Genomic DNA, 25050 nt, shown 5'->3' on the forward strand with positions numbered 1-25050 from the left:
AATAAATAGGGCACCTACAAAGGGAAATCTCAAAGCGAAAATATATATTTAAAAAAAAAACATTTGTATATACCCCCTATATTGTGATTAGATTATCAGGGATAATTTCAATATTTTTTTTATCTTTATAAATAAGATTTGTGAGGTCGCAGTGCGAAAAATTACATCAATTATAAAGAAGAAAAACCCAATCCTGATGGGTCTATTACATTATCATAACAGAAGACTGAAAAGACCTTTGATAAGTACCATAATTATAACATCTAGAGAAATGCGGGTGTGCTTTGGGTGATATTGCTCTTATAGTAGCTGGAAATTAGGGGCACGTGATGAAAGGAAAAGGGGACACTTATCGAAAAGGGTGACACTTATTAGAAAAAAAAAAGGAGCACATGTCAAATTACAATGGGTAATTATCAGAAGGTGAAAATGGGGCACGTACGTATCATTGTTAAAGGGTAATTATCTGAGGTGAAAAGAAAAGGGGCACTTATGAGAATGAAAAAGGGGCACTAATAATAAGGGGAAATGTTCATTTGTTGTACGAAAAGGGGCACCGATCAGTTTTTAATAGGGGCATTTAATACGAGGGGAAGGGGGGGGGGGATTTATGAGAAGGGGAAGTGCAGGCTATTATTAAAAAGAAAAGAGGCACATGTCAAGATAAACGGGGCACTTATGAGAGATGAAAAGGGGGTAATTATGGGAAGGGGATGGGGCACTTAAAAGAAGGAAAAAGAGCATTTATTAGGAAGGGAAGGGGGCATTTATGATAAAGGGAAGGGGCTCTCTTTTAAATGGGGCAAAATAAAAGGGGCAGTTATTGAAGATGAAAAGAGCACTTATTAGGAGGAAAAGGGACACTTGTCAAAAATAAAACGAGTACCTCTCAGAATTTAATAGGGTCATTTACTAGAGATGGGACGGGACTATGAGAATGAAGAGGGACTTAAGAATGAAAAGGAACTGTTTTCATAGATGAAAAGGGGGCATTTATGATAAAGGGAAGGGGCTCTCTTTTAAATGGGGGCACTTGTTAGAAAGGAAAGGACATGGAAAAATATAAGGTGCGCTTATCCGAGTTAAACAAGGGGTAGTTATTAAAAGGGGAAAGGCCCCTCTCAGATTTGAATAGGGAAATTATCAGAGGTGAATGGGGCACTTATCAAAAGTGAAAAGGGGCACTTCTCGTATCTGAAAAGGGGCACTTATGAGAATGGAAAATGGACACTTATTGCAAAGGAAAACCGGAACTTATCGAAGGAAAAGGGGCACTTTAAAAAAAATAATAGGGGCACTTTTTACAGTAAAGGGGCCCTTTTTATGTAAAAAGTGCCACGTTAGAGCCACCATGGAGTCACTAACCACTAGACATATACCATAAAGTCATCATCCACCATAGAGCTACTGCTAAAATATCTTACACCACAGGGATATACCATTCAACGGAAATACCATATAATATACTCTACCATATATCATACCATAGAAATACCATACACCATACCCCACCATACAGCCACCATAGAGCTACCATAGATCTACCATTCACTTTAGAGCCACCATAGAGTCACTAACCACCATTAATATACCATAAAGTCATCATCCACCATAGAGCTACCACTGAAATATCCTCCACCATAGGGATACCATTCAACAGAAATACCATAGAAATATATTCTACCATATAACATACCGTAGAAATACCATACACCATACAGCCACCATAGAGCTACCATAGATCTACCATTCACTTTAGAGCCACCATAGAGTCGCATAACCACCATAGATATACCATAAAGTCATCATCCACCATAGAGCTACCACTGAAATATCCTCCACCATAGGGATACCATTCAACAGAAATACCATAGAAATATATTCTACCATATAACATACCGTAGAAATACCATACACCATACAGCCACCATAGAGCTACCATAGATCTACCATTCACTTTAGAGCCACCATAGCGTCACATAACCACCATAGATATACCATAAAGTCATCATCCACCATAGAGCTACCACTGAATATCCTCCACCATAGGGATACCATTCAACAGAAATACCATAGAAATATAGTCTACCATATAATATATCATAGAAATACCATACACCATAGGACGGCATCAATGATATACCATTGACCATAGAACTCCACCATTCAGCAATTGTGTGGTATACCATAGAAATATATTCTACCATATAATATATCATAGAAATACCATTCACCATAGAGCCGTACCATAGGAATATCATAGATTTTTTTTGTAAGGGATATGGTGTGGGTTAATTGCGGGCGCGCGCGCGCCTGTGCAGCTGTGTGAAGTTATCTACCGTAATGAGGATACATTACGGTAGATAACTTCACACAGGCGCGCGCCTGCCCTCAACCCACACCATCGGTATTCACTTGTATTGTGCAGCGGTTTGCCGTGAAACCTGTGAAAAAGTGTATACTAATATCAACGTTTATCAGAAAAGTACTCCAAAATAACAAGAAAATTGACACGATACAGGTAATAAACATAACAACTTTTAACTCATGATCTTTATTTGGACATTTGATGAATATTTACTTCATTTTGGGTATGTTTTAGTAGGGTATCTCCACGCCGGAGTTACGGGTCAAATAAGCGCCACTATAATAAGTGTTTGATCTATTACACACATACCGGTATTATTAGGCCTAGGTCTACACTTGTTAGTATGTTACTGTTAGATGTGCCAGATCCCCTAGGCTATCAGTTATCATGAGTGACACTAGACCGAAAATGTCTGTCTCTTTCGTTCGTTAGCCTCTGATTTGGGTAATAGGGCCGACTCCTCTTTTTAAATGAGCCGACCCTTTAGAGGCGCCGACCCTACCCAAATCAGAGGATAACGAACGAAAGAGACAAAAAATTTCGGTCTATAGTGACACTAGGTTTGATTATTAGGGCCATTTTGCTGCAATACATGTACATATGTTTGAATACAGAAAACTTACGAGTATGAACTATGATCGACTAATGAAATAACATTATGTATCTTTCTTGTACTTTGAGTTTGAAGAAGACAACAAAATTTTCAAATCAGACCCTTCCTCGCATTGATATTAGTCTATATTGACCCTCGTGTGAAATTTTGTGAATTTCAGAAGTTATCCAGGAGCTGATCACAAAGAGTAACGAGGCCAAGAATAATGCCTTCTGTCCGTACAGCAACTTCAGAGTCGGAGCTGCTCTTCTAACAGACGATGGAACGATTATCCAAGGTCAGAATAGTCACTGTTCTCTCAGAATGCAGGCTTGGGTTCTAAAGTTCAAGGACAACTGCCTCCTTAAACCTTTTAAAGGCAACAGAATCAAAAATACTTTCCTATTCGCAGGAGCTCTATTAGGATTTGGTGAGGTAAAAAAAAGTGCACTTTTCTCACAGTGATATTGAAGTATTTTTTGTGAAATTACCAGAGCTACATGCAGTACATACGTGTAGGTGTAACTCTCAGTCAATCCCATTTCTAAACCTATGATGAGGGCCATCCCATTTTGGTTAGTTCAGAAACAACTGCATGTTAATAGGGGCGGGGCAACACAAATTTGGTAAGTAATAAGTTGATTTGCATCATAGCAGAAAAATTACACACACATGATTTGTAACAGATATCAGACACATTTCATATGATTATTTTTTTAAAAATTGCATTTTTATTGAGTGACTGAAATTGATATATTAATCAAAGTACAGATTTGTTCTGGATCTGTTAATTCCTTCAAATATTCATTCCTTCCTTGGATTTTTGTACTAATGGCATGCTGCCACTAAGGTTAATGGCATGCCACTACGGTTTCAAAAAGGGAAAGGGATCGGGCATGCATGTACATGTACATGTAGATCAGTTGTGCCCCCCCCCCCATCTATCCTTGATCTGAATAAAAGACTACAATGTGCATGTACACTAAGAAACTGAGTCACGTCTTTCGGATGATGATGTTTTATGAAGGTCGTTCCCCAGACGTAAATAATCATATCCGATTGATACACGTACACGTCTGTAAAAACCCAATACACACACACACACACACACACACGCATACATACACGCCTATTATGTCCGAGGACCATGGTAAACTACCTTCTTTTGAGGACAGGTGTTATCTAGCTCTAATGGACATAATGGTGAAAAGACTCCCTAAAAAAGAGAATGCTTTAAAGGACGCTCACAACATTGAATGCGTTTTTTTAAGTTTAAACATTTATCATAGACCTATACATCAGAGGACATGATTCTTGTTTTGGTATACGTCTGAGGTGGCTTTCTCTAATGTTAAAATGTCATATTTCAGCATTCGACAGAGGTCAACCACGCACACTTATCAAGATTGCGTGAACTTACGAGGACATTGTATTGAATAGGTAACACAGCTCAAGTTTGCATAAATGTACGAGGACAACATGTGTTGCAAATGAAACACAGTCTTTGTTTGTATAAACTTATGAGGACATATAAACTTTATCTGTTTATTTTGCACAGGTATTTCACACAGATCAAGATTGCGTAAACTTATGAGGACATTGTATTGAATAGGTAACACAGCTCAAGTTTGCATAAATGTACGAGGACAACATGTGTTGCAAATGAAACACAGTCTTTGTTTGTATAAACTTATGAGGACATATAAACTTTATCTGTTTATTTTGCACAGGTATTTCACACAGATCAAGATTGCGTAAACTTACGAGGACATTGTATAGAATAGGTAACACAGCTCAAGTTTACATAAATGTACGAGGACAACATGCGTTACAAATGTAACACAGTCTTTGTTTGTATAAACTTATGAGGACATATCAACACAGATAAAGTTTCTGTAAACTTATGAGGACATCACACAAATCAAGTTTGCAGCAACACACGAGGACTTATTGCACAGGTATTTCACACATACCAAGTTTGCGCAATCTTATGAGGACATTGTATTGAATAGGTAACACAGCTCAAGTTTGCATAAATGTACGAGGACAACATGTGTTGCAAATGAAACACAGTCTTTGTTTGTATAAACTTATGAGGACATATAAACTTTATCTGTTTATTTTGCACAGGTATTTCACACAGATCAAGATTGCGTAAACTTATGAGGACATTGTATTGAATAGGTAACACAGCTCAAGTTTGCATAAATGTACGAGGACAACATGTGTTGGAAATGAAACACAGTCTTTGTTTGTATAAACTTATGAGGACATATAAACTTTATCTGTTTATTTTGCACAGGTATTTATCTCTTTTAGCGATCATGAGGAGTTTATCTCAACAAGGTTCCACTTTACATCATTCAGATACAAGCAAATTTAAACACTTCAAGTACACATGTAGATCATTTTCAAAGATTTGTTTTTAATAAAACTCAACACTGACAACAGGAACTTGACATACATGCAGTTAGTCATTCATAATGCATAAATAACTTTTCTCTTACATGTACAAAATCTCAGAAATCACCTCTTCATTTTTCTTAAATGATAATCTAAACAAAGTCTGATCATTGTGATCATTTATCGATCATTAAACACAGAATTTTCAAAATGAATATAATCACTAAGATTGTAAAAAATCCTTAAATTAGCAGCATGTTTCTGCATTTGTTAATGTGATATTGAAAGATTTGGTTGTGGTCGATTGTGCAGACATTCAGTAATAAAAAGAAACGTCAATTTTAAGCATTTTCTGGAGGTAACCCCCCCCCCCCCCACACACACACATTTGCTTCGTATGACCATGATTACATGGTATTTTGCCATAAGTTTTTTTTTTTTTTTTTACTTTTTTTTTTAACTTTAACAAAATATTTTCCTTCTCCAGTTTTAGGACATGGACCTGTGACAAATAAACCCTTTTCAAAGGGAGATTTCCTCCTGGAATATCGTGGAAATATGGAATATTTATTTTGATCTCTTACACATAACTTGGGATAGAAATCAAATAGGTCAGGAAAAAATATTAATTTCAAGTAATGCACAGTACAGCTATAAAATGTGGATGGAGTATTCTGCACATGTGCACACTTTCCACCTTTATACACTTTGCTTATAAAAGAAATGCTGACACACACGCATATTCTCTTTGTTATAATACATTGCAGTCCATGCTGTACGATGCAGATTGAATGTCAATCACATCCATATTTCTTATAAAGGAATGTTTATGTTTGTTTTATTTCAGCAATGAATTTATTGTATCGTTTTTTTTCTTCTCAAGTGCAATTTCCGATTGTGTGTAGAAAGTTTGTTCATGGTTTGACAATTCAACAGCAGTTATACAAATTACCATTCTTGCAGCTATAACTTTTATCAAGGTGATCCATATTAATTACAAACCTTTTTGCTTTGTATTATCTGACATTTATATAAATTATTGAATTATTATCATTTTATTCATTTATTTGTTTTTGCTTGTGATTGAATCAAACCTCATGATTTGCATGGAGTGCAATAAATCATATTTATATACATACATGTGTGTGTGTACACTTTTCTTCATTGAGGTAAGATGGATTCAATAGGATTTTAGTTTGTTTTGTTTAATAATGTTATAAACCCTGTATTTAATCTTAGTCCAGGGTAGTGTTGCAAGTTCAGGATACTTATTTCTACATTCCTCACATTCTTCTTTCCCTGGAATTCGGAATGTCCTGTAATTTCTTTTGAAAATGTGTCTACAGCATGGTGTTGTGCTGCTGTCCAGGTAATGCGTTCCGCTGTAAATGAAAAGAGATTTTATAGGAGAGTGAAAAGAAAGCATGTGCATATTTGATAACCTAAGGACAACTTCATGTGATGCAAAAAGTCATCTAAATCAAGAAATTTTCACAATTCCTTCTAAAGTACATTGTCACATATCAAACATGTACATGCAATTAACCCTAATCCCATTGGGATATTTCGATCACTTCAGTCCATGGGGGGGGGGGGGGTTATTGGGTCCCCCCTTCTGATCTCGGCCGTTGATCGCGCAATCGCGCCGAAATTCGGCATGCACATAGCTTGTGATGTTAACTCTTAGATTGCGTAGTTACATTATATTCTACTTGCATGCAGATTTTTGCAGTGATCGTGCAACCAGTAGCCAAGATCTGAAGATGGGAGGGGGGGGGGGAGTTAAATCAACCTCTGGCAAAAGAAGACCCCCAAAACCCGGCTAAATTAGGGTTTAAATAGGACTACAAGCAAAGTTTGAACTACATGCTATTATTACCTTTTGACCTTTTTGCAACAGGATGGCTACTTTTTGGCTCCATAGACCCAGGAGGTCCATCCCTCTCATTTGAGAGCTCTGGAGAGAGAGAGAGAGAGAGAACAACATTATTTTCTGGATTAACTAGATGAATCCTCGACCGCACGCAGTCGGAATTTATGCCTCCGCCATCACGTGATCAGAATTATCTTTCCCATTTATATCACGCAATCAGAAATAAATATTTAACTGAATAAGATTAACACATGACTTCCTTTATACTGCATACTAATAATAGCAAGAACATGAATTGAACATTCATGTTTTCAATGACATATGTGACCGATGGCCTCATAAATCTAAAATCTAATCAGACCCTTGTCCTTCCCATATCCTCGCATGATAAAAGTTATTTGTCAAACAAATTATGAGCTATTGCGAGAAAAGGCCATTTCCGTGTATAAAATGACCTATGTGACCTTTGACCTCATGGCCTATGGATAATTGTACTTCCCATCTGCATAAAGGACCAAGGTTTCAAGTTGATAAGCTAAACCATGGTCTGTTTTCCTGTATTCAATGACCCCTGTGACCTTTTACCTAATAGATCCATAAATCTTATCAGATCATTATCCCTCCTATATGAATACATGACCAATGTTTCAAGTTCATACGTTAAACGTATTATAAGTTTTAGCGAGAACAGACTATTTTCATGTATAAAATGACCGCTGTGACCTTTGACCTTATGACTCCAAAATTTGCTTGCATCAGTGTGCTTTTCATTTGCACACACGACCAAGGTTTCAAGCTGATATGTCAAACTGCTCTTAAGTTATCCCTAGAAAAAGCCATTTTTATGTATTTCATGACTTCTATGACCTTTGACCTTTGACATCATGACCCTAAAAATTTGCATGGATCATTGGGCTTCCCATCTGCATACATGACCAAGGTTTAAAGTTGATATGTGGAATCGTTCTTGAATTATCACAAGACAAGTGCATTTTCATGTATTCAATGACCTCTGTGACCTTTGACCTTTGACCTCATGACTCCAAAATCTAATCAGATCATTGTCCCTTCCATAAGCATACATGACAAAAGTTTCAAGTTGATACCTTTATTGGTTCTAAAGTTATCGCGAGAACGAAAACGGGACGGACGGACAACCCGAAAACATAATGCCTCCGGCACCACCTTCGGTGGGCGGAGGCATACAAATATACCAAAGTAAAGATGATTATAATACCCCATCCTCCATGTGTGTACTGAATCTCCTGACCATTGCTCAATATGAGGAAGTAATTTGATCTGCAATATTTCTATTTGATTTATTGCCATGTGCTGTAACCATGGCATCATAGTTTCTGGCACATGAAAACAGGGCGTTTTACATTCACAAGACCTATATGTGTGTGAAATATTAAAAGCATCTCTAAAAAACAAGAAGTGCTTTGATCAGCAAAATTTTAAACAGATGGACCAACGGACCAAGTGGCCGACCTATACAACTTTTGTTTTGCGGTGGTGTTAAAATAAAAAAAAATCACATAATATAAACTAGCAAAAGCAGAACGCACCTAGCAGTCTGGCTTGCATCATGCAATGCATTGCAGCATTCTTTGTGACATGGGAATATCAGATAATTTTTAAATATCCCTTTCAATCTCCCTATAATTTTCATTGAATTTACATAAAAATGGCACACTATGTCTCGTTCTGCTATTCAGAGAGAAAGAAATTGTGTTTTTAATGCAGTATAGGGCTTGATTGAACAGCTTTGTGAGGACATTAATCTGTGAATGTAACATAACTTGTTTCCATAAATGTGTCAGGACAATTGCAGTGCAAAAAAGTTCTTGTTTGGACTAATATTACATGAGACATAAAACTAATATGCATAAATGTCTGAGGACATTACACGGAAATGTAACACGGAACTTGTTTCCATAAAGGAATAAAGACATCGTGCAACAAATTCTGGCACAGAAATATGTAACGACTTTGTATATAAATGTGGACATTCCATTGTCCAATTTATAACTTCTCTTTCATTCTTCTTTTCTGTCTCAATTGTATTATTTTCTTTTTTGCACTCCTTTCAATAGCCAATTAGAAATCGTGTATCCTCTCCCAGAAACTAAGTGGACTATTTGTCCATGTACTTCATTGTAGTATTGCAAATTATGCACATTATCAAGTTTCTAATACATTTTCTCTGCTTTTAACTTTTTTAAAGTTGAAATAGGAGATTCAGGATAGTATGGTCTTTTCCTTTTCCAGACTGGGCTACAATACATGAGAGAAAGACATGAAACATTTCATCATTGCAATCTTTTTTTGTTTACCCCTTTTCTTTCCATTTATTTTCTTGTATTTTTAAAACTTTCCTTTTCTTTTCTTTTCCCTTTTTATATTTCAACTTGTCCCCATTTTAGTTCCTTTTCTTTTCTATTCTGCCCGAATACGCAAGTGCAAATAAGGCATCTACAGGTATCATAAACATTGTAATAATTTGATAGTAACACTTGTTTGCATAAATCTGTTAGATTACACTGCAATGCAACAATGAACTTGTTTCCATAAGTGTTTGAGAACATTACATGTACACTGCAAATTTGACATAGAAATTGTTTACATATTCAAGAGAGGACATGCATGTTTTAATACTAAGCAATTTCAACACACTAATTGAGGATCTCTATACTTACCAAAGATAGTATGGTCTTTTCCTTTTCCAGACTGGGCTACAATACATGAGAGAAAGACATGAAACATTTCATCATTGTCATATTTTTTTTTTTTTACCCCTTTTCTTTCCATTTATTTTCTTGTATTTTTAAAACTTTTACTTTTCTTTTCTTTTCCCTTTTTATATTTCAACTTGTCCCCATTTTTGTTCCTTTTCTTTTCTATTCTGCCCGAATACGCAAGTGCAAATAAGGCATCTACAGGTATCATAAACATTGTAACAATTCGGTAGTAACACTTGCTTGCATAAATCTGTTAGATTACACTGCAATGCAACAATGAACTTGTTTCCATAAGTGTTTGAGAACATTACATGTACACTGCATATTTGACATAGAAATTGTTCACATATTCAGGAGAGGACATGCATGTTTTAATACTAAGCAATTTCAACACACTAATTGAGGATCTCTATACTTACCGAAGATGGTATGTTCTTTTCCTTTTCCAGACTGGGCTACAATACATGAGAGAAAGACATGAAACATTTCATCATTGTCATATTTTTTTTTTTTTACCCCTTTTCTTTCCATTTATTTTCTTGTATTTTTAAAACTTTCTTTTTCTTTCCTTTTCCCTTTTTATATTTCACTTTGTCCGCATTTTCGTTTCTTTTCTTTTCTGTTCTGCCCGAATACGAGAAGGCAAATAAGGCATCTACAGGTATCATAAACATTGTAACAATTCGGTAGTAACACTTGTTTGCATAAATCTGTTAGATTACACTGCAATGCAACAATGAACTTGTTTCCATAAGTGTTTGAGAACATTACATGTACACTGATTATTTGACATAGAAATTGTTCACATATTCAAGAGAGGACATGCATGTTTTAATACTAAGCAATTTCAACACACTAATTGAGGATCTCTATACTTACCAAAGATAGTATGGTCTTTTCCTTTTCCAGACTGGGCTACAATACATGAGAGAAAGACATGAAACATTTCATCATTGCCATATTTTTTGTTTACCCCTTTTCTTTCCATTTATTTTCTTGTATTTTTAAAACTTTTTTTTTCTTTTTTTCCCCCTTTTTATATTTCACCTTGTCCCCATTTTTATTCCTTTTCTTTTATGTTCTGGCCGAATACGGAAGTGCAAATAAGGCATCTACAGGTATGGTATTATACATGTATGTATCATAAACATAGTAACGACTCCATAGTAAAGATGATTATTACGCTCACCATTGCCATCAATTTTTTTTTTGAGGGGGGGGGGGGGACCAATTTGAGGATAAAAGGTATCAGAACCATGTTTGGCAAACATTTTTTTGTCCTTCTTTTATTTTCTTACCTAACAAGGCACTTCAAATTACTTTTTAATTTGAAAACAATTAATAAATCATCATTAACAGAAAATTTTCCTGAAAGTTTTTGTTTTTTCTGAGGGTTTATTCTGAAATGTGGATCTGTCTTTCAATGTGAGGTCTAATTATATAGCAAAATTTAGTCATTTACAAAAATTGAGGTACACTTCTTTCTTTTATCACATTATAATTATCTTGAATGTCAAAGGTCTAATAGCATTAGGTTACTTCATGAGCAAGCTTCCCATTAAGATTCACCTTTTACCAAGTGCATACATTAGAATATCAGCAAACAAGAACATGTTCCATTTACCTGCCGCCAAGGTAAATTCTTTACTCCATAGTCGTATGTTAGTTCCACACCTTCTTTAAGGTCCACCAAAGCAAACAAGCACAAATGTGGGGAGTTATTATCAAATGCAACCTTTTTCATGATGCTATTTGGATGCACATGATCATCGTTGACCCACCTAGCGAGGCAAGAATTGCTATCTGATGCATCAATCCTGGAGAGAATGAACAAACCAAGAATAAGATCTATAGTACACAGTACTGGAAGTTCTCAACTCACTTAGGCCAAGAAAAAAAAATTGTTTGGTCGCCCAAGAATGTCATTTTTGAAAAATAGTGTCGGTCGGTCGGGCATTTTTTTAATTTTTGTTTTATTTATTTTTAGTTTTGACATCTTATATGAAAAATTGGACCAAAATCTCTGGCCTCTAACTCGCCAGGACCCTAGAAATCCCCCCAAATTAAATTATTCACCAGAAACAGATGGCTATTGCTGTCTGTTGGAAAATAATTACTGAGGGGCAAAGAAATTCCAATAGACTATTTTTAATGACTCTTTGAAAAACATATTTCATATGTATTTTTGGCCATGTGTTTTGAACTCACCACCCCAAAATGTTGGGGTTTTTTACGCTTTTTCACATTTCATTGTCTATAAATGTTAATATCTTTCCTAAAAAATAGGGTAATAGTCTTGAATTTGGTAGCATTCTAAAGCTAATTAACAGAACTATCACATCTGCAAATATAAACTCGTTCGCGCGTAAAATAACGACGCTACGTAAGATAGAATGACACATGGCAAAGTCGGTTGGGGGGGGGGGAGCGGTACACAGTATATCTATGGGAGCGACATGCGAAACAGTTTAACGTAAATAACTTTGGCAAACATGGGGCTATTCAATTGATTTTGGTCTCATATTGAAGGTAATGATGCCTGCTACATTATGTATACACTTATTATTGATAAGTATTATTTTTCTTGAATTATGTGATAAAAATGTCACATTCCACCATACTAACACACACAAACTCTATGGAGACAATGCATTTTAAGGGTTTTTCGCTTTAAACGTTCATAATTTCGGTATACATGGGGCTAGACCTATGGTTTTGGTCTTGAATTAAAGGTAATTAAGTGTGCTTTTATTTGCTTATGCTTATTATTTTTATTTTGTTAGTAATCACTTTTTTGTAAATTTAACCTCCAAATTGACAATTTTGTGTGCTGAGAATTTGCGTATATTTGCATATTAATATTTCTATTATAGAATAGAGATACCCCATACAATTCGATATCATCTGAAAGGGAATTTCCTGAACAATTCAAATATGATGAGAAACTAACAGTCAGGGTAAAGGAATTGCAGATCTAGATATATTTTGAAATGTATTTTTGGAATCATCACACTTCAAATATTTTCAATCATAACATTTTACAACTCCACCCTATCCCATTTTCAATGGCATTTTTGAAATCCTCAGGGTATTTCCTTTCATAAAATGTATACTTTTGCAGGGAAAGAGTTAATATTTTTAAAGTTATTGGCATTTTTATGCTGAAAGGTGCGTGACTGTCAGCTTTAATTTTGGGGGATGGTAACACAAAAGGAGGCGAGTTCAAAACGCATGGCCATTTATGAATTTCTATGTGAATGAAAAGTTTTAAAACAAATAAAAAAAATATAAATAATCAGGTCGGGCTAATTTCAAAGAATTGGTCGGTGGAGGGCAACCAAACAATAGATGACCTTTGACCTCAACATCTTTATCACTTCATGTCTGGTATTACCTGAGGATCATTTGTTCGAAGTGTGAACGAAATTGATCAACAAGTAGAAAAACAAGAGCGAGTTGAACAAAACCAACAGACAGGAAAAGTGATTACTACTTTTTTTGTTTTCCATTTAATACTCTATCTCAACATGGAATAACAAAATTTTTGGCTTGGGGTCCAACCAAAATCCAAAATGGCCGCCACTTTGCCCCCAGATCACACTTTCAGCTATAACTTTGTGATTTGTACGTCTTTTTGTTTGGATTTGGTGTCTTACCCTATGTTTGTAATCTGTAAGTGCATTAAAAAGTGGTAAAATCTATCAGGTACATGTCTAGTGCTAGCATCCGTTATGAACAATGGATTGGGCTAATTTGCATAAATAAGCATATTTATCGAAAAGATATCCTCAATTTCTCTAGCATTGCTGAAGACAAAATTTGGCTTTCTACTGGATAAATGACAGGTTTCCGACAAGCTCACTGGTACAATCTTCCCCTAAAATGCCCTGGATATATTCAGTCCAATGTGGTCGTTGCCATATTTCATATCCAATACGAGCACGCATAGGTGGTCCACTCGGAAAGTTTCATCCCCATTGTCGTTCAAGAAGAACACTTTTTTCCTGATCAAGTTTCTGTAAACTTACGAGCATTGATATATAGGAAACACAAATCAAGTTTGCAGCAACATATGAGGACTTTATATTGCAAAGGTATTTCACACAGATCAAGATTGCGCAAAGTTATGAGGACATTGTATTGAATAGGTAACACAGCTCAAATTTCCATAAATGGTCATTTTCAAACATAAGTGGACATTTTTTTTAATTGTCAATTGGCCGTATTTCAAAACTTATGATATTTTTGGGCAATTTTCTTTCACGTACCATGTGAATACAATATGAATTTTCATTTTTCACAAAATTTTTGGATGTCCGCCTTCTCCTTATAGGAGAAATGAAAACTGCACAAAAAATTGTACATGTGGGACTGGGCTTCACAAAATGTTAGAAAATTCTATATTTCTCCTCTCTTGCATTATTTCATCAATCAAATTTGGACCAGATAGTAAGAAATGGTTAATATCTTTCAATTTGAGGTGCTATCACTGTTGCCTATTGATGAGAAAGTATCAAAAATTTAAGTTAAAGTGGACATGTCGCGTCTCTCACGATTTGGATGTCGCGTCTCTCACAGTATTTAGGGGAGAATCATTTATCACTGAGACGAGATGATTTATTACGACTATATATTTTAGAAAGGTACACTACTAGTACACAAGTACCAGCAGTCATGGAAGTGTCGGAGGTTTAGTTGGGCACGAATAAAATTATCACTGATAGCAGTCCAAAAACCATGTCCAAAATTTGTCGTGTCTCTCACGCCCCTTTTTGTACGGTAGTCGTAATTTTTCTAAGAAATACAGAATTTAACTCAAACTGGTAGTAGAATGAGACCATCCTACAATTTACCAAATATGATAGGTATGATCCACTATTCATTTCCAAGTGGAATGATACAGGCCCTTTTGTCTCTCAAAATGTCGCGTCTCACACGTTTGAAAATGACCAAATGTACGAGGACAACATACGTTGCAAATGTAACACAGTCTTTGTTTAAACTTAATTATGAGGACATATTAACACAGGTAAAGTTTCTGTAAACTTATGAGGACATTACATGTACACATAGTGGCCCGAATTCACAAAGCAAGGTTTAGCTCAGACCAAGGTTTAAGTTTAAACCTCCTTTTGTTTCGCCAAACCTCCTTTTGTTATTTACAAACCAGGTTTATAAATAACAAAAGGAGGTTTGGCGAAACAAAAGGAGGTTTAAACTTAAACCTTGGTCTGAGCTAAACCTTGCTTTGTGAATTCGGGCCATCAGGTTTGCAGCAACACACGAGGACTTATTGCACAGTTATTTCACACTTATCAAGTTTGCGCAAACTTATGAGGACATGGTATTTGTGTAAATGTACGAAGAAAATGCCATGCAAAAGTAGCACAGTCCAGGGGTTTATAAAACATGCAATTAAACTTACGATAAATATTAATCGCAAGTCTATGGCAAATTATGTACCATATCGAGATACGATTTATTGCAAAATTAATCGTATCTCTCTATGTTACAGGCTGCAGATTTGCAAAGTCCCCATGAGTTGCTGCAAACTTGATTTGTGTTTCTTGCAACGTATATTCACTTTTCTAAGAAGTTAAGCAGGAGCCGCGGAACGTTTTGAAAGAGGGGGGGGGGCTGCCACAATTGGGGCTGTGTATAATACCATTTTTACACACTCCCATAGGCTTGCACGTGTTAACTGAAAAAAGTGGGTAAAAAAAAGTAGGTAACACAGCTCAAGTTTGCATAAATCTATGAGGACAACATACGTTGCAAATGAAACACAGTCTTTGTTTGTATAAACCTATGAGGACATATTAACACAGATAAAGTTTGCGCACATTTATGAGGACATTGTATTGCAAGACAGCTCAAGTTTGCATAAATGTACGAGGACAACATGCGCTGCAAAAGTAACACAGTCTAGGTTTGTATAAACGTATGAGGACATATTAACTTAGATCAAGTTTGCACAATCCTCCATTTCTCTAGCATTGCTGAAACCAAAATTTGGCTTTCTACTTGATAAATTATAGGTTTCTTTCAAGGTCATGCACTGGTACGATCTTCCCCTAAAATGCCCTGGATATATTCAGTCCCATGTGGTCGCTACAATATTTCATATCCAGTACGAGCACGCGTATACATGTCAGTGTTGTAGTCAAGGCCCAAACTCTCAAGGCCAAGGCATGACCCCCTCAAGGCAAGGCCAAGGCCAAGGCCTGAAACCCCACGACCAAGTTCAAGGCAAAGGCATTGAAAAAACAGGCCTTAAGGCCAAGCATCAAGGCACCACAACACTGATACATGTAGGTCATGTCATCCCCATGGTCATTCATGTAGAACACTGTTGCAAGGACTATATGGAGGAAACAGTGGTAGAAGGAAAGACTGGAAATCTTGTAGGATGCCAGAGAAGCTGAGAATAGAATATTTCACTCTCCTGAACCTGTATCTTCCAAACTCAACAACCACTCGATTTTATTATGGATGAGAGAGGGGAACTAAAAGATGATATAATTGTGTTCTTCTTGAATGACAATGGGGATGAAACTTTCCAAGTAGACCACCTATGCGTGCTCGTACTGGATAAGAAATATGGCAGCGACCACATGGGACATTGTTATTATTATAAAAATTATAAATATTCTAGTTTCAGCTTCTCTGGCATCCTACAATATCTCCAGTCTTTCCTCCTACCACTTTTTCCTCCATATAGTCCTTGCAACATTATTCTACATGAATGACCATGGGGATGAAGCTCTACAAGTGGACCACCTAATGTGGGCTGGTACTGGATATGAAATATGGCAGCAACAACATTGGACTGATGACATTCATGTTACTAGAGGAAGATTGTACTAGTTATGCCCGAAAATCTAGTTTGGGGGTAAATCGGTAGCCATTTTCTATTTTCAGAGCTACAAACCTAAAAGCTTTTACGTTTGATGGGGCGGTACCAAATTGAAAAGATGCCAGTGAATGATTCTAAATAGAATGTATTTCAATATTTCAATATTCACTGGCATTTCGTGCTTGTGACTCGGATATGCAAGGTGCTCTAAATTTTTGGCTGTAATTCACAAAGGCACACCGCTCAATCTTGAGAAATTCTTGCGTCTTGCTTTCTTAATGTTAATACCAGCTAATAATAAAGAGTTATGAGAAGACGGGTGGATGGATAATGGTATTGTTGTGTTCAGATAGTAATCAACATCTAAATATTTGATACCCCCTAATTAAATGCAAAAGACAAAAATTCCGCTTTTTGGTTGGCAGGTATGGAGTTTGGCCCGGCGTACATTTTTGTCAGACCCTAAGCCAAAATATTTTGTCATTTCATGCTGTTGCAAAAAGAAAATCAAGAATCATCCATTTATAGCCCACTCCTATTACTAGGTCTCTGCCAGAACATCGTTCAGGCGAGACAAAAACTGCATTAACAGACACTTTCATGATTTTGCTGATATTTTTAAAACATAATATAATAATATTTCATAATATGCTTTATGTAGTCTTCGACTACATGTATAAAGCATGCAAATGTTAGTCAGCATAAACTGAAGAAACAGGATTTTAAAATCACTCACCGATACTCGGTACTTTTATGCGAGAAGTGGAAAACATAATCCGCATTCTCATCATCCTGATCATCAGCAATGGACAATATTCCACGATATTCCAGGAGGAAATCTCCCTTTAAAAAGGGTTTATTTGTCACAAGTCCATGTCCTAAAAGTGGAGAAGGAAAATATTTTGTTAAAGTTAAAAAAAAAGTAAAACAAAAAAAACCTTATGGCAGAGTACCATGTAATCATGGTCATACAAAGCAAAGGTGTGTGTGTGTGTGGGGGGGGGGGGGTTACCTCCAGAAAATGCTTAAAATTGACGTTTCTTTTTATTACTGAATGTCCGCACAATCGACCACAAGTGTGGACCAAATCTTTCAATATCACATTAACAAATGCAGAAACATGCTGCTAATTTAAGGATTTTTTACAATCTTAGTGATTATATTCATTTTGAAAATTCTGTGTTTAATGATCGATAAATGATCACAATGATCAGACTTTGTGTAGATTTTTTTTCTTCTCTCTTTCTGCTTGTACAATGCTGCTATCTGTGAAACATATTTTTCAGAGCCTTGAATCAAAAGGTATTGAACCAAAATACAAAAAGTCTTCCTAAAGGTTTAACTAGCCTTGATCTCATGACTTGCACATCAAAGGACTAGTTCAATACAGCCACTACTAAACTGCATAATCTATGTGTACAGTACCTATGTCATCGTTGATAATTTTTTTTTTAAATCCCTCCTGATCTTCTCCAAGGCCGCACCACCTCTCCGCTATATGGTAGGGTGAGATGCGGCGGTTACGTCTCTGACTCTGTCAAAAGAGGATCATGAAATGCTCTACATGAACATCTAGTTATACAGTGTATGTCAACTGTAAAGTAACATATCATATGTCACTCCCCCCCCCCCTTTTTTTTTCCTCTTTAACTTAGAATTAATAAAGAACTCCAGGCCCAAATAACTGGATTCATAAAAAGGAAAAAAAAATATTCCCTACAAAATGTTACAAAAATCATGAAAAGATGGAAGTTATGATTCGGAAAACACTTCTTGACCAGTCAATATGAATATTCATTTGAGTGAAGTGATGATGTCATCAGGTCACACAAATCATAAAGATGAAATCAAGAAAAATAAAATTTTTGGCAAATGTAGTTGAAAATATAACCCTGAAATATGTCATAGTAGACATAATTTCCCATTTTGGGAGATCTATAGAGAGAAAACAGATTTACTTTATTTTGCATGAAAATGAGATTTTTCTCATTTGAGTGAGATTTTTCTCATTTTCTGTAATCGAATCGTGTAGGAAATTGTGATGGTATAACATCATCTCTTCACTAAAATGAATATTCATACAGTGCCAGTCACAATTTTTCTTCTACCTGTTAATCCATGGAGGGACAGAGCCTTTAGGAAATAAAAAAATAATCTTCAATCAATATTTAAATTGGCAACATGTATTTTTTTCCCCTCTATTAAATGATAAAAAATAAATGAATTTAGATATAATAGCATCAAAAAGAGATTTTTTTGTGAAAAAAATTGGAACAAAAACGGCCAATGCTAACGCAGAAGTAGTGATTTATAAATTTTCTTTGCAAATTACCAATTTAAGGATCGCAGTGATTTGCTACATTCAAACTGCCCTTACTCAGGAACGCAAAATCACATTGCACTGGAAAGAGGCTCAAAATACTCAGTGTATTTTTCTCTAATTATGTTGCTAAACGCTCAGCTTTCTGGAATGTGGAGATACTGCCAACAAGGTGACACTGCATGTACCTCTATGGGTTAAACCTGCAAAAGGCTTTATCACAACAGAATCACAGTAGGATCACTAAACCATATCTATTGAATTCAGCCCTTGCAGGTTAGGTATATAGAAGAATAATTGTGACTTATTGTTTTCTAAAAATATGGGAAACTAAAAAAAAATCATAAGTACCTTATTTCTTATCACATTTTCATTACTTTTTTACCCTGGAATATTTTTCTGGAACATTTTTATAAAATTCAGTTATTTTTTGGTCTGGAGTTCATTTTTAAAGAGTTCTTTCAAATGTCTGATTTATTCCAGCTGCCGGGGAGGGGGGGGGGGTGGTTAAATTTTATGTACTGGGGCTATTTTTCCCCTGTTCACTGCAAATTAAATTCTTAAAACTATGCCCATCCATGTGTAAAAAGCTGTCACAAAATATAGATTTGGTCTAAATATTTGCATTAAAGTAAAAACACTTGATACACATGCATTGATTTTCCAAATAATTGAGCTAACAAAAATACCTAATTTTTGAAAAGGGTTTCCCCCTTTGATGGACTAATACAAAGCTTAAATTTGTTTGTAATTTAACAAAAAGCATCCATGGAACAAGATAGACTGGGTTTTTCAAAGAAACCAGATGACGTCTCAAAATACTCAAAGCGGTGAAGATCCAGTGAGGATATTAACAGCTTGTTACCAATCTTCCATAAATTGCATGTATCATTTAAACCCCAAGTATAGTTTATTTATTTATTTATGTATTTGTTTTATTTTAGTAGGGTTGCCTAATCAGTGATCAAGGCACTGTTTTTCACTGGGGCCCTACAACAAAAAATACACATACATGAAAAATACAAAGGTAAAGTATACATACATAAAATAGTAACATTAGGCTGCAAAATTAAATTAAACTAATGATCAGCATTTTGGGAATTAACTTTAACAGAATACCAAAAATGTTTAACAAATTGTGAGATGGTTTGTGAATTCTTAACAAAATTGGGTAAACTGTTCCACATAACAGAACTAGAATGAACATAACTTGATCTTCCAATTTCAGTTTTTACCGGTAAGAGTTTAACAGAATTATTTCTTGAAGAACGTGTATTATGAGAATGAATATTAGATAACTTAGAGAACAAATTACATATATATTGTGGAGCTAGGTCATTAACAGCCTGAAAAACCATCTTACATTGGTGAAATTTCCATTGGTCGAAAATGGAGACCCACTTTAGTCTATTCAAAACTTGTGAGGTTGGGGTGCACGTTGGTACACCCAAAACCAAACGACACATTATTTTATGTTGTTTTATAAGTATACTTTTTACATTTAATGGCAATATCAAAGCATATGCTAACAATTTCAAACCGACGAACGTTAAGTATTTTTTTTGATCTACCTAGTAAAGCTATCCTTTTGTACAGTTTTGGTTGCAAAGAAACTTGTTTATCAAATTTTGACTCAAAGGCCAGTTAAAATTTAAGATAGCATGATGAAAGATATTGCGTTAAAAAACCTTGTGGAACAATCTCCCATCCAAAGTCATAAATTGCTGCAATGTCAATTCCTTCAAGTCTGATCTTGAAAAAAGGCATGATCTACTAAATTTAAATATGCTACATGACCCAGATGAGGCTTTCTCTCATGTACAGCAGTGACACTCCTGCGCATGCACCATCAATCACTAGTGTGCTCAAAGAATAAATTAGAGGAACACATTTAAGAAGTTACAAAGGGGCAAATATTGTTTAACATGTACTTTATGCCCAACAAAGGCCAAAATCAATGAAGGACTTTTAAAAATTATTTTTCCGGGGAGAGGGGGGGGGGGGGGTGTACAGACGCTTAACAAAAATAAAGTGTGAATTTGTACTTTTCATCTCTCAAAATACCCAAAAAAAATATTAAGTTAAAAATGGAAGTAGACTTATCCCCACAAATATCTGCTACCAGACAAACAGACAAAAGATGACAAACCCCATAGTATAATAGGACCCTTATAGTGTATGATAAAAATGAAGACCAAAGGAATGAGTTATTTGCACTGGGGATTTCAGTGATCTGTTCAAAATAAATACAATGAAATAGCATATGGAATCACTCACCATATTATTTTGGAATATGAGTACATGCAGGGAGAAAATCCCGATACCATATGCGTGGTGATGATAAGAAATAGATGAACAATGATACAACAGCAACAAGAATACCAGAAGTTACAAGCAAAATATCACAAAAAATACAATCAATACCACAATCAACATGGAGAGGATGAACAAAATATACAACTGAACATCAACTCGAAGAGATGGAGAACACAGGGAGGTGCGAGATGGTGAAGACATATGAAACATAGAACAGGTATGAGAAGAGGGTGGGGAAGGAGGAGAATGAAGGGGAATATTAAATGATAAAGAATCTGATGTAGATGGAGATGATGCAGATAACGAAGAAGTAGAAAAAGAAGCCAAGGATTCTGAAGGAGAAGATGGTGGAGATGGAGGAAAAACAACAAGGGAAAGATTAAATGACAAGGAATCTGATGTAGATGGAGGTGATAGAGATAAAGATGAAGAAAAAGAGGATTCTGGAGTGGGTGGAGGTGCTGGAATATTTGACCAGGAGTCCAGATGGGAAGTCTATTGGGAGAAAAGCAGATAGAAGCCACAATCAAAATGAAAAAGCCATAGATCTGATTGGATATACAGCCCTCAAAAAAGTTTGTGGAATGATTACTGATCTATGAATGGTAAAACTTGTATTATTGGAATGCTTCATTATTGTTCGTTACAATGGTGTGCAATCTGTTCTCATTATGTAATCATGGACTGCACAGTAGACCTTAATATATATCTAGCAAAATCCATTGTTTTCTATTAAAAAAGTCTGGTCTTTTCTCCTTTTGGTTATTGTTGTTGTTTCCTTGTATTCATGCCATGATTACTTCATTAATGTTTTAAATGAATGATTTGTGATGTTGACGGGACATGTTCCCATTATGTGCATACATGTATGAGTTATCTGAAACATAAAGAATGACATATTACTGCATTATTTAGGGTTTGAAGTGGAAAGTTTTTTAAAAGTAAATTTAAAACTATACCAATATCTCAAACTTGTCCAAAACATAAGACCGTTTTAATGACGGAGTTCAACATTTTTCCGCACACATTCAGTCCATTTTGCAAATAAATATACACAGTGTGTGGACTTTCCTGCATCAGCATCAACATCATTCAAACTCAGTCCATCCTATGCAATTGCCAACAAAGTCCCTCAAACCAAGAAAAAAATTGAAACTTTTGTCAGAAAACAATATTTAGCATTTTAATTTTTACATTCCCTATATTATATATATCTAGGGGTTCTGCATAATCCGTGATTCCACAATCAGAACAGATGGCATATCATTATCAAAAGGAAATGAATCTTTCCATATATACCACTAAACAGTTTCCGTAACAAAAAAGATATCCCCTCAAAGTCGAGTTACGGAACTTTTTGGAAGGGTTCAAAATGAACCCTCTCTATGTAAACAAAATCTGATGAAAAATATATTAACAATACGTGTGTAGAACTTAATTAGCAATAGCAGATGATATCATGCAGCAAAATTAATGCCTAAATAATTGTTCTTTAATTCATACTTTTAGGTGTACAATTTCTTTACCCGGAATGGCTGAAATACTTCTATAGAAAAGTATTTGTTCTTTTTTTTGTTCTTGTTTTTGTTGTTTTGTTGTCTTTATTTTGTATATTATGTCACTGGGTGTCATTGGGTGTCCGGACGGGTTGGGTATCCGGACAAAACGGCAATTTCAAGAAATTTGGAAGCAAGATTTCATAATTTGTTTGAATGTAATGTAAGACAATATTATAAATCACAAATGCTCATGATTATTTTTGTTATTTGATCCATAGTTTTTGTGAAATTCAAAGGCAGAAGGAGGCGATTTTATTTGTGTTAAGTCTCCGGACACCGCACCCCCATCTTTATACATGTACATAAAAAATACTCTAGTTTTCATTATCAATATAATTTGATTTGATTTCAATGGGGGGGGGGAACACACCCCAGCCCTCCCCCAAATGTTCCGCCGCCACTGTTTAATACATTTCTCATGCAAATATTCATAAAAATCTTTGAATTTTTGCATGGCTCAACATTTCCCATGCATGGTCAGTACACCTCAAGGCTCCACACTTTGTTAATGCATACATGCATACACATTGCAAACTATAAGTTCAGTGCACTAGTACATCTCCACACCAGAGTCCCCAGAAAAAGATGTGTGAATCAGAAATAGACTAGGTCTAACTTTACTCACCTTGGCACCAAATAACATCTGGCCTCGAGCCTTCCCAAACACTGAATTCAATGAACTGGTTTAATTTCTCCAAATCAACCAGACGATCAACAAATATAAAAAAGACCTGTCCCAATCTTCTAGTTCTGATTAAATGATTGAACTGAAAACTAAAGATTAAAATAAAATTATAATTAAATAAACTGGCCGTAATTATCACCCCTTTTGGTCCATAAAGTGATACCGGCATCGTTCCAATAAGGGCCAAATCGTGAAATAAGCCACCGTTCTAGTCCCGCGCGCACGATCGGTCATCGACGACACGGTCGAGTCTCGCGCTTCTAATACAACGCGCCAGCTAGCTGCGCTGCATTTTTGCAAGCTCGCGCGCGCTAGCTCACAACGATCGATCCCGAGGATCTGTGTGTCCGCAGGGGGCGCTCTTAACATTTCAAGACACACACGACGATATACCAACGGGAGTGTTAAGTGTGTCGATTCTTTTCTTTTCGAACATCCGAGGACAGGCCTTATTTAAGGTCAGATGCACCCTCGGACGTAGAATATCCTTTTGCACGTATATTACTCCCGAGGACAGCATGTTACGTCCTCGGAAGTAAATTTCGTCCTCGGACAAAAGGTGTGTTTTCTTGCAGTTGGTCTCGGACGATCGATAATGCGCACGCACACACATCACACAATAGTAGGGCACATGCTTTTATTTGTATTTTTTTTTTAGTTAGACAGCCGTTATTTACATTGAGTATCATAGTTGGAAATGGTCACCGTCAGATAAGCAATCAGTCAAACACACTGTAAATAATATGTCATGGCATTTAATCAAACCCTTATATCAATATAGTCAATCTAGCGGAAATATCTCTTTTCACTACAGAAGCATAGTCAGTTGGGGGGGGGGGCGGGGATTTAACTCGCAGTATGCATAATTACTATATGGGTATGTGCTGCTCTAGCCACTAATGGATCAATATTTTTGTAAAACTCCCTAAACATGGGGTATGATTTGGAGTTTAAAAATCTCCCAACGAGGCATTAAACATGGTATTTTCTTCAGAATAATACCTCAACCCTACAGGGCTCCACACTTACTTTTGGTGGGGGGGGGGGGGTGGTTGAAGTAAGTTTGAACTTAGAGTCTGTATTGAAGTTTTTAGAGTCTGTATGCATGAGCCCTGTGTGGAAATGCCTTTTCTTTTCTTTTTTGGGGAGGGGGGAGGGGTATGAATCTAGTTTTCATGCACCCATGTACCCTGCCATCTGTTAGTGTCAAGCCTGGCTATACTCGCTGAAAACTAGAAATCATATTACCTTTTCATGGAAGTTCCTAATAATTGGTACCATTTTTTTTGCAAAAATGATCATTAAAAATGGGGGTGGATGTTAGAGGCTAAATTCAG

At 35.9% G+C, this 25050-nt stretch overlaps 1 protein-coding gene and 1 long non-coding RNA gene across 2 annotated transcripts in view; both read left to right on the forward strand.

Annotated features, from left to right (window-relative positions):
- The window catches only part of LOC580762 (cytidine deaminase), a 46088-nt gene that overhangs the window by 5084 nt on the left and 15954 nt on the right, over positions 1 to 25050 (forward strand). Inside the window, exon 2 of the mRNA XM_030986767.1 lies at positions 3142 to 3258. Within this exon, the coding sequence (XP_030842627.1) occupies positions 3142 to 3258 (117 nt within the window). The remainder of the gene's footprint in view (positions 1 to 3141; positions 3259 to 25050) is intronic.
- LOC115924499 lies at positions 4058 to 5733 on the forward strand. Its single transcript, XR_004064334.1, has 2 exons — positions 4058 to 5090; positions 5263 to 5733. It is a non-coding gene; the product is annotated as an uncharacterized LOC115924499 (long non-coding RNA).

Source organism: Strongylocentrotus purpuratus, unplaced genomic scaffold, assembly GCF_000002235.5.
Source record: "Strongylocentrotus purpuratus isolate Spur 01 unplaced genomic scaffold, Spur_5.0 spur5_scaffold_16, whole genome shotgun sequence".
NCBI lineage: Eukaryota > Metazoa > Echinodermata > Echinoidea > Camarodonta > Strongylocentrotidae > Strongylocentrotus > Strongylocentrotus purpuratus.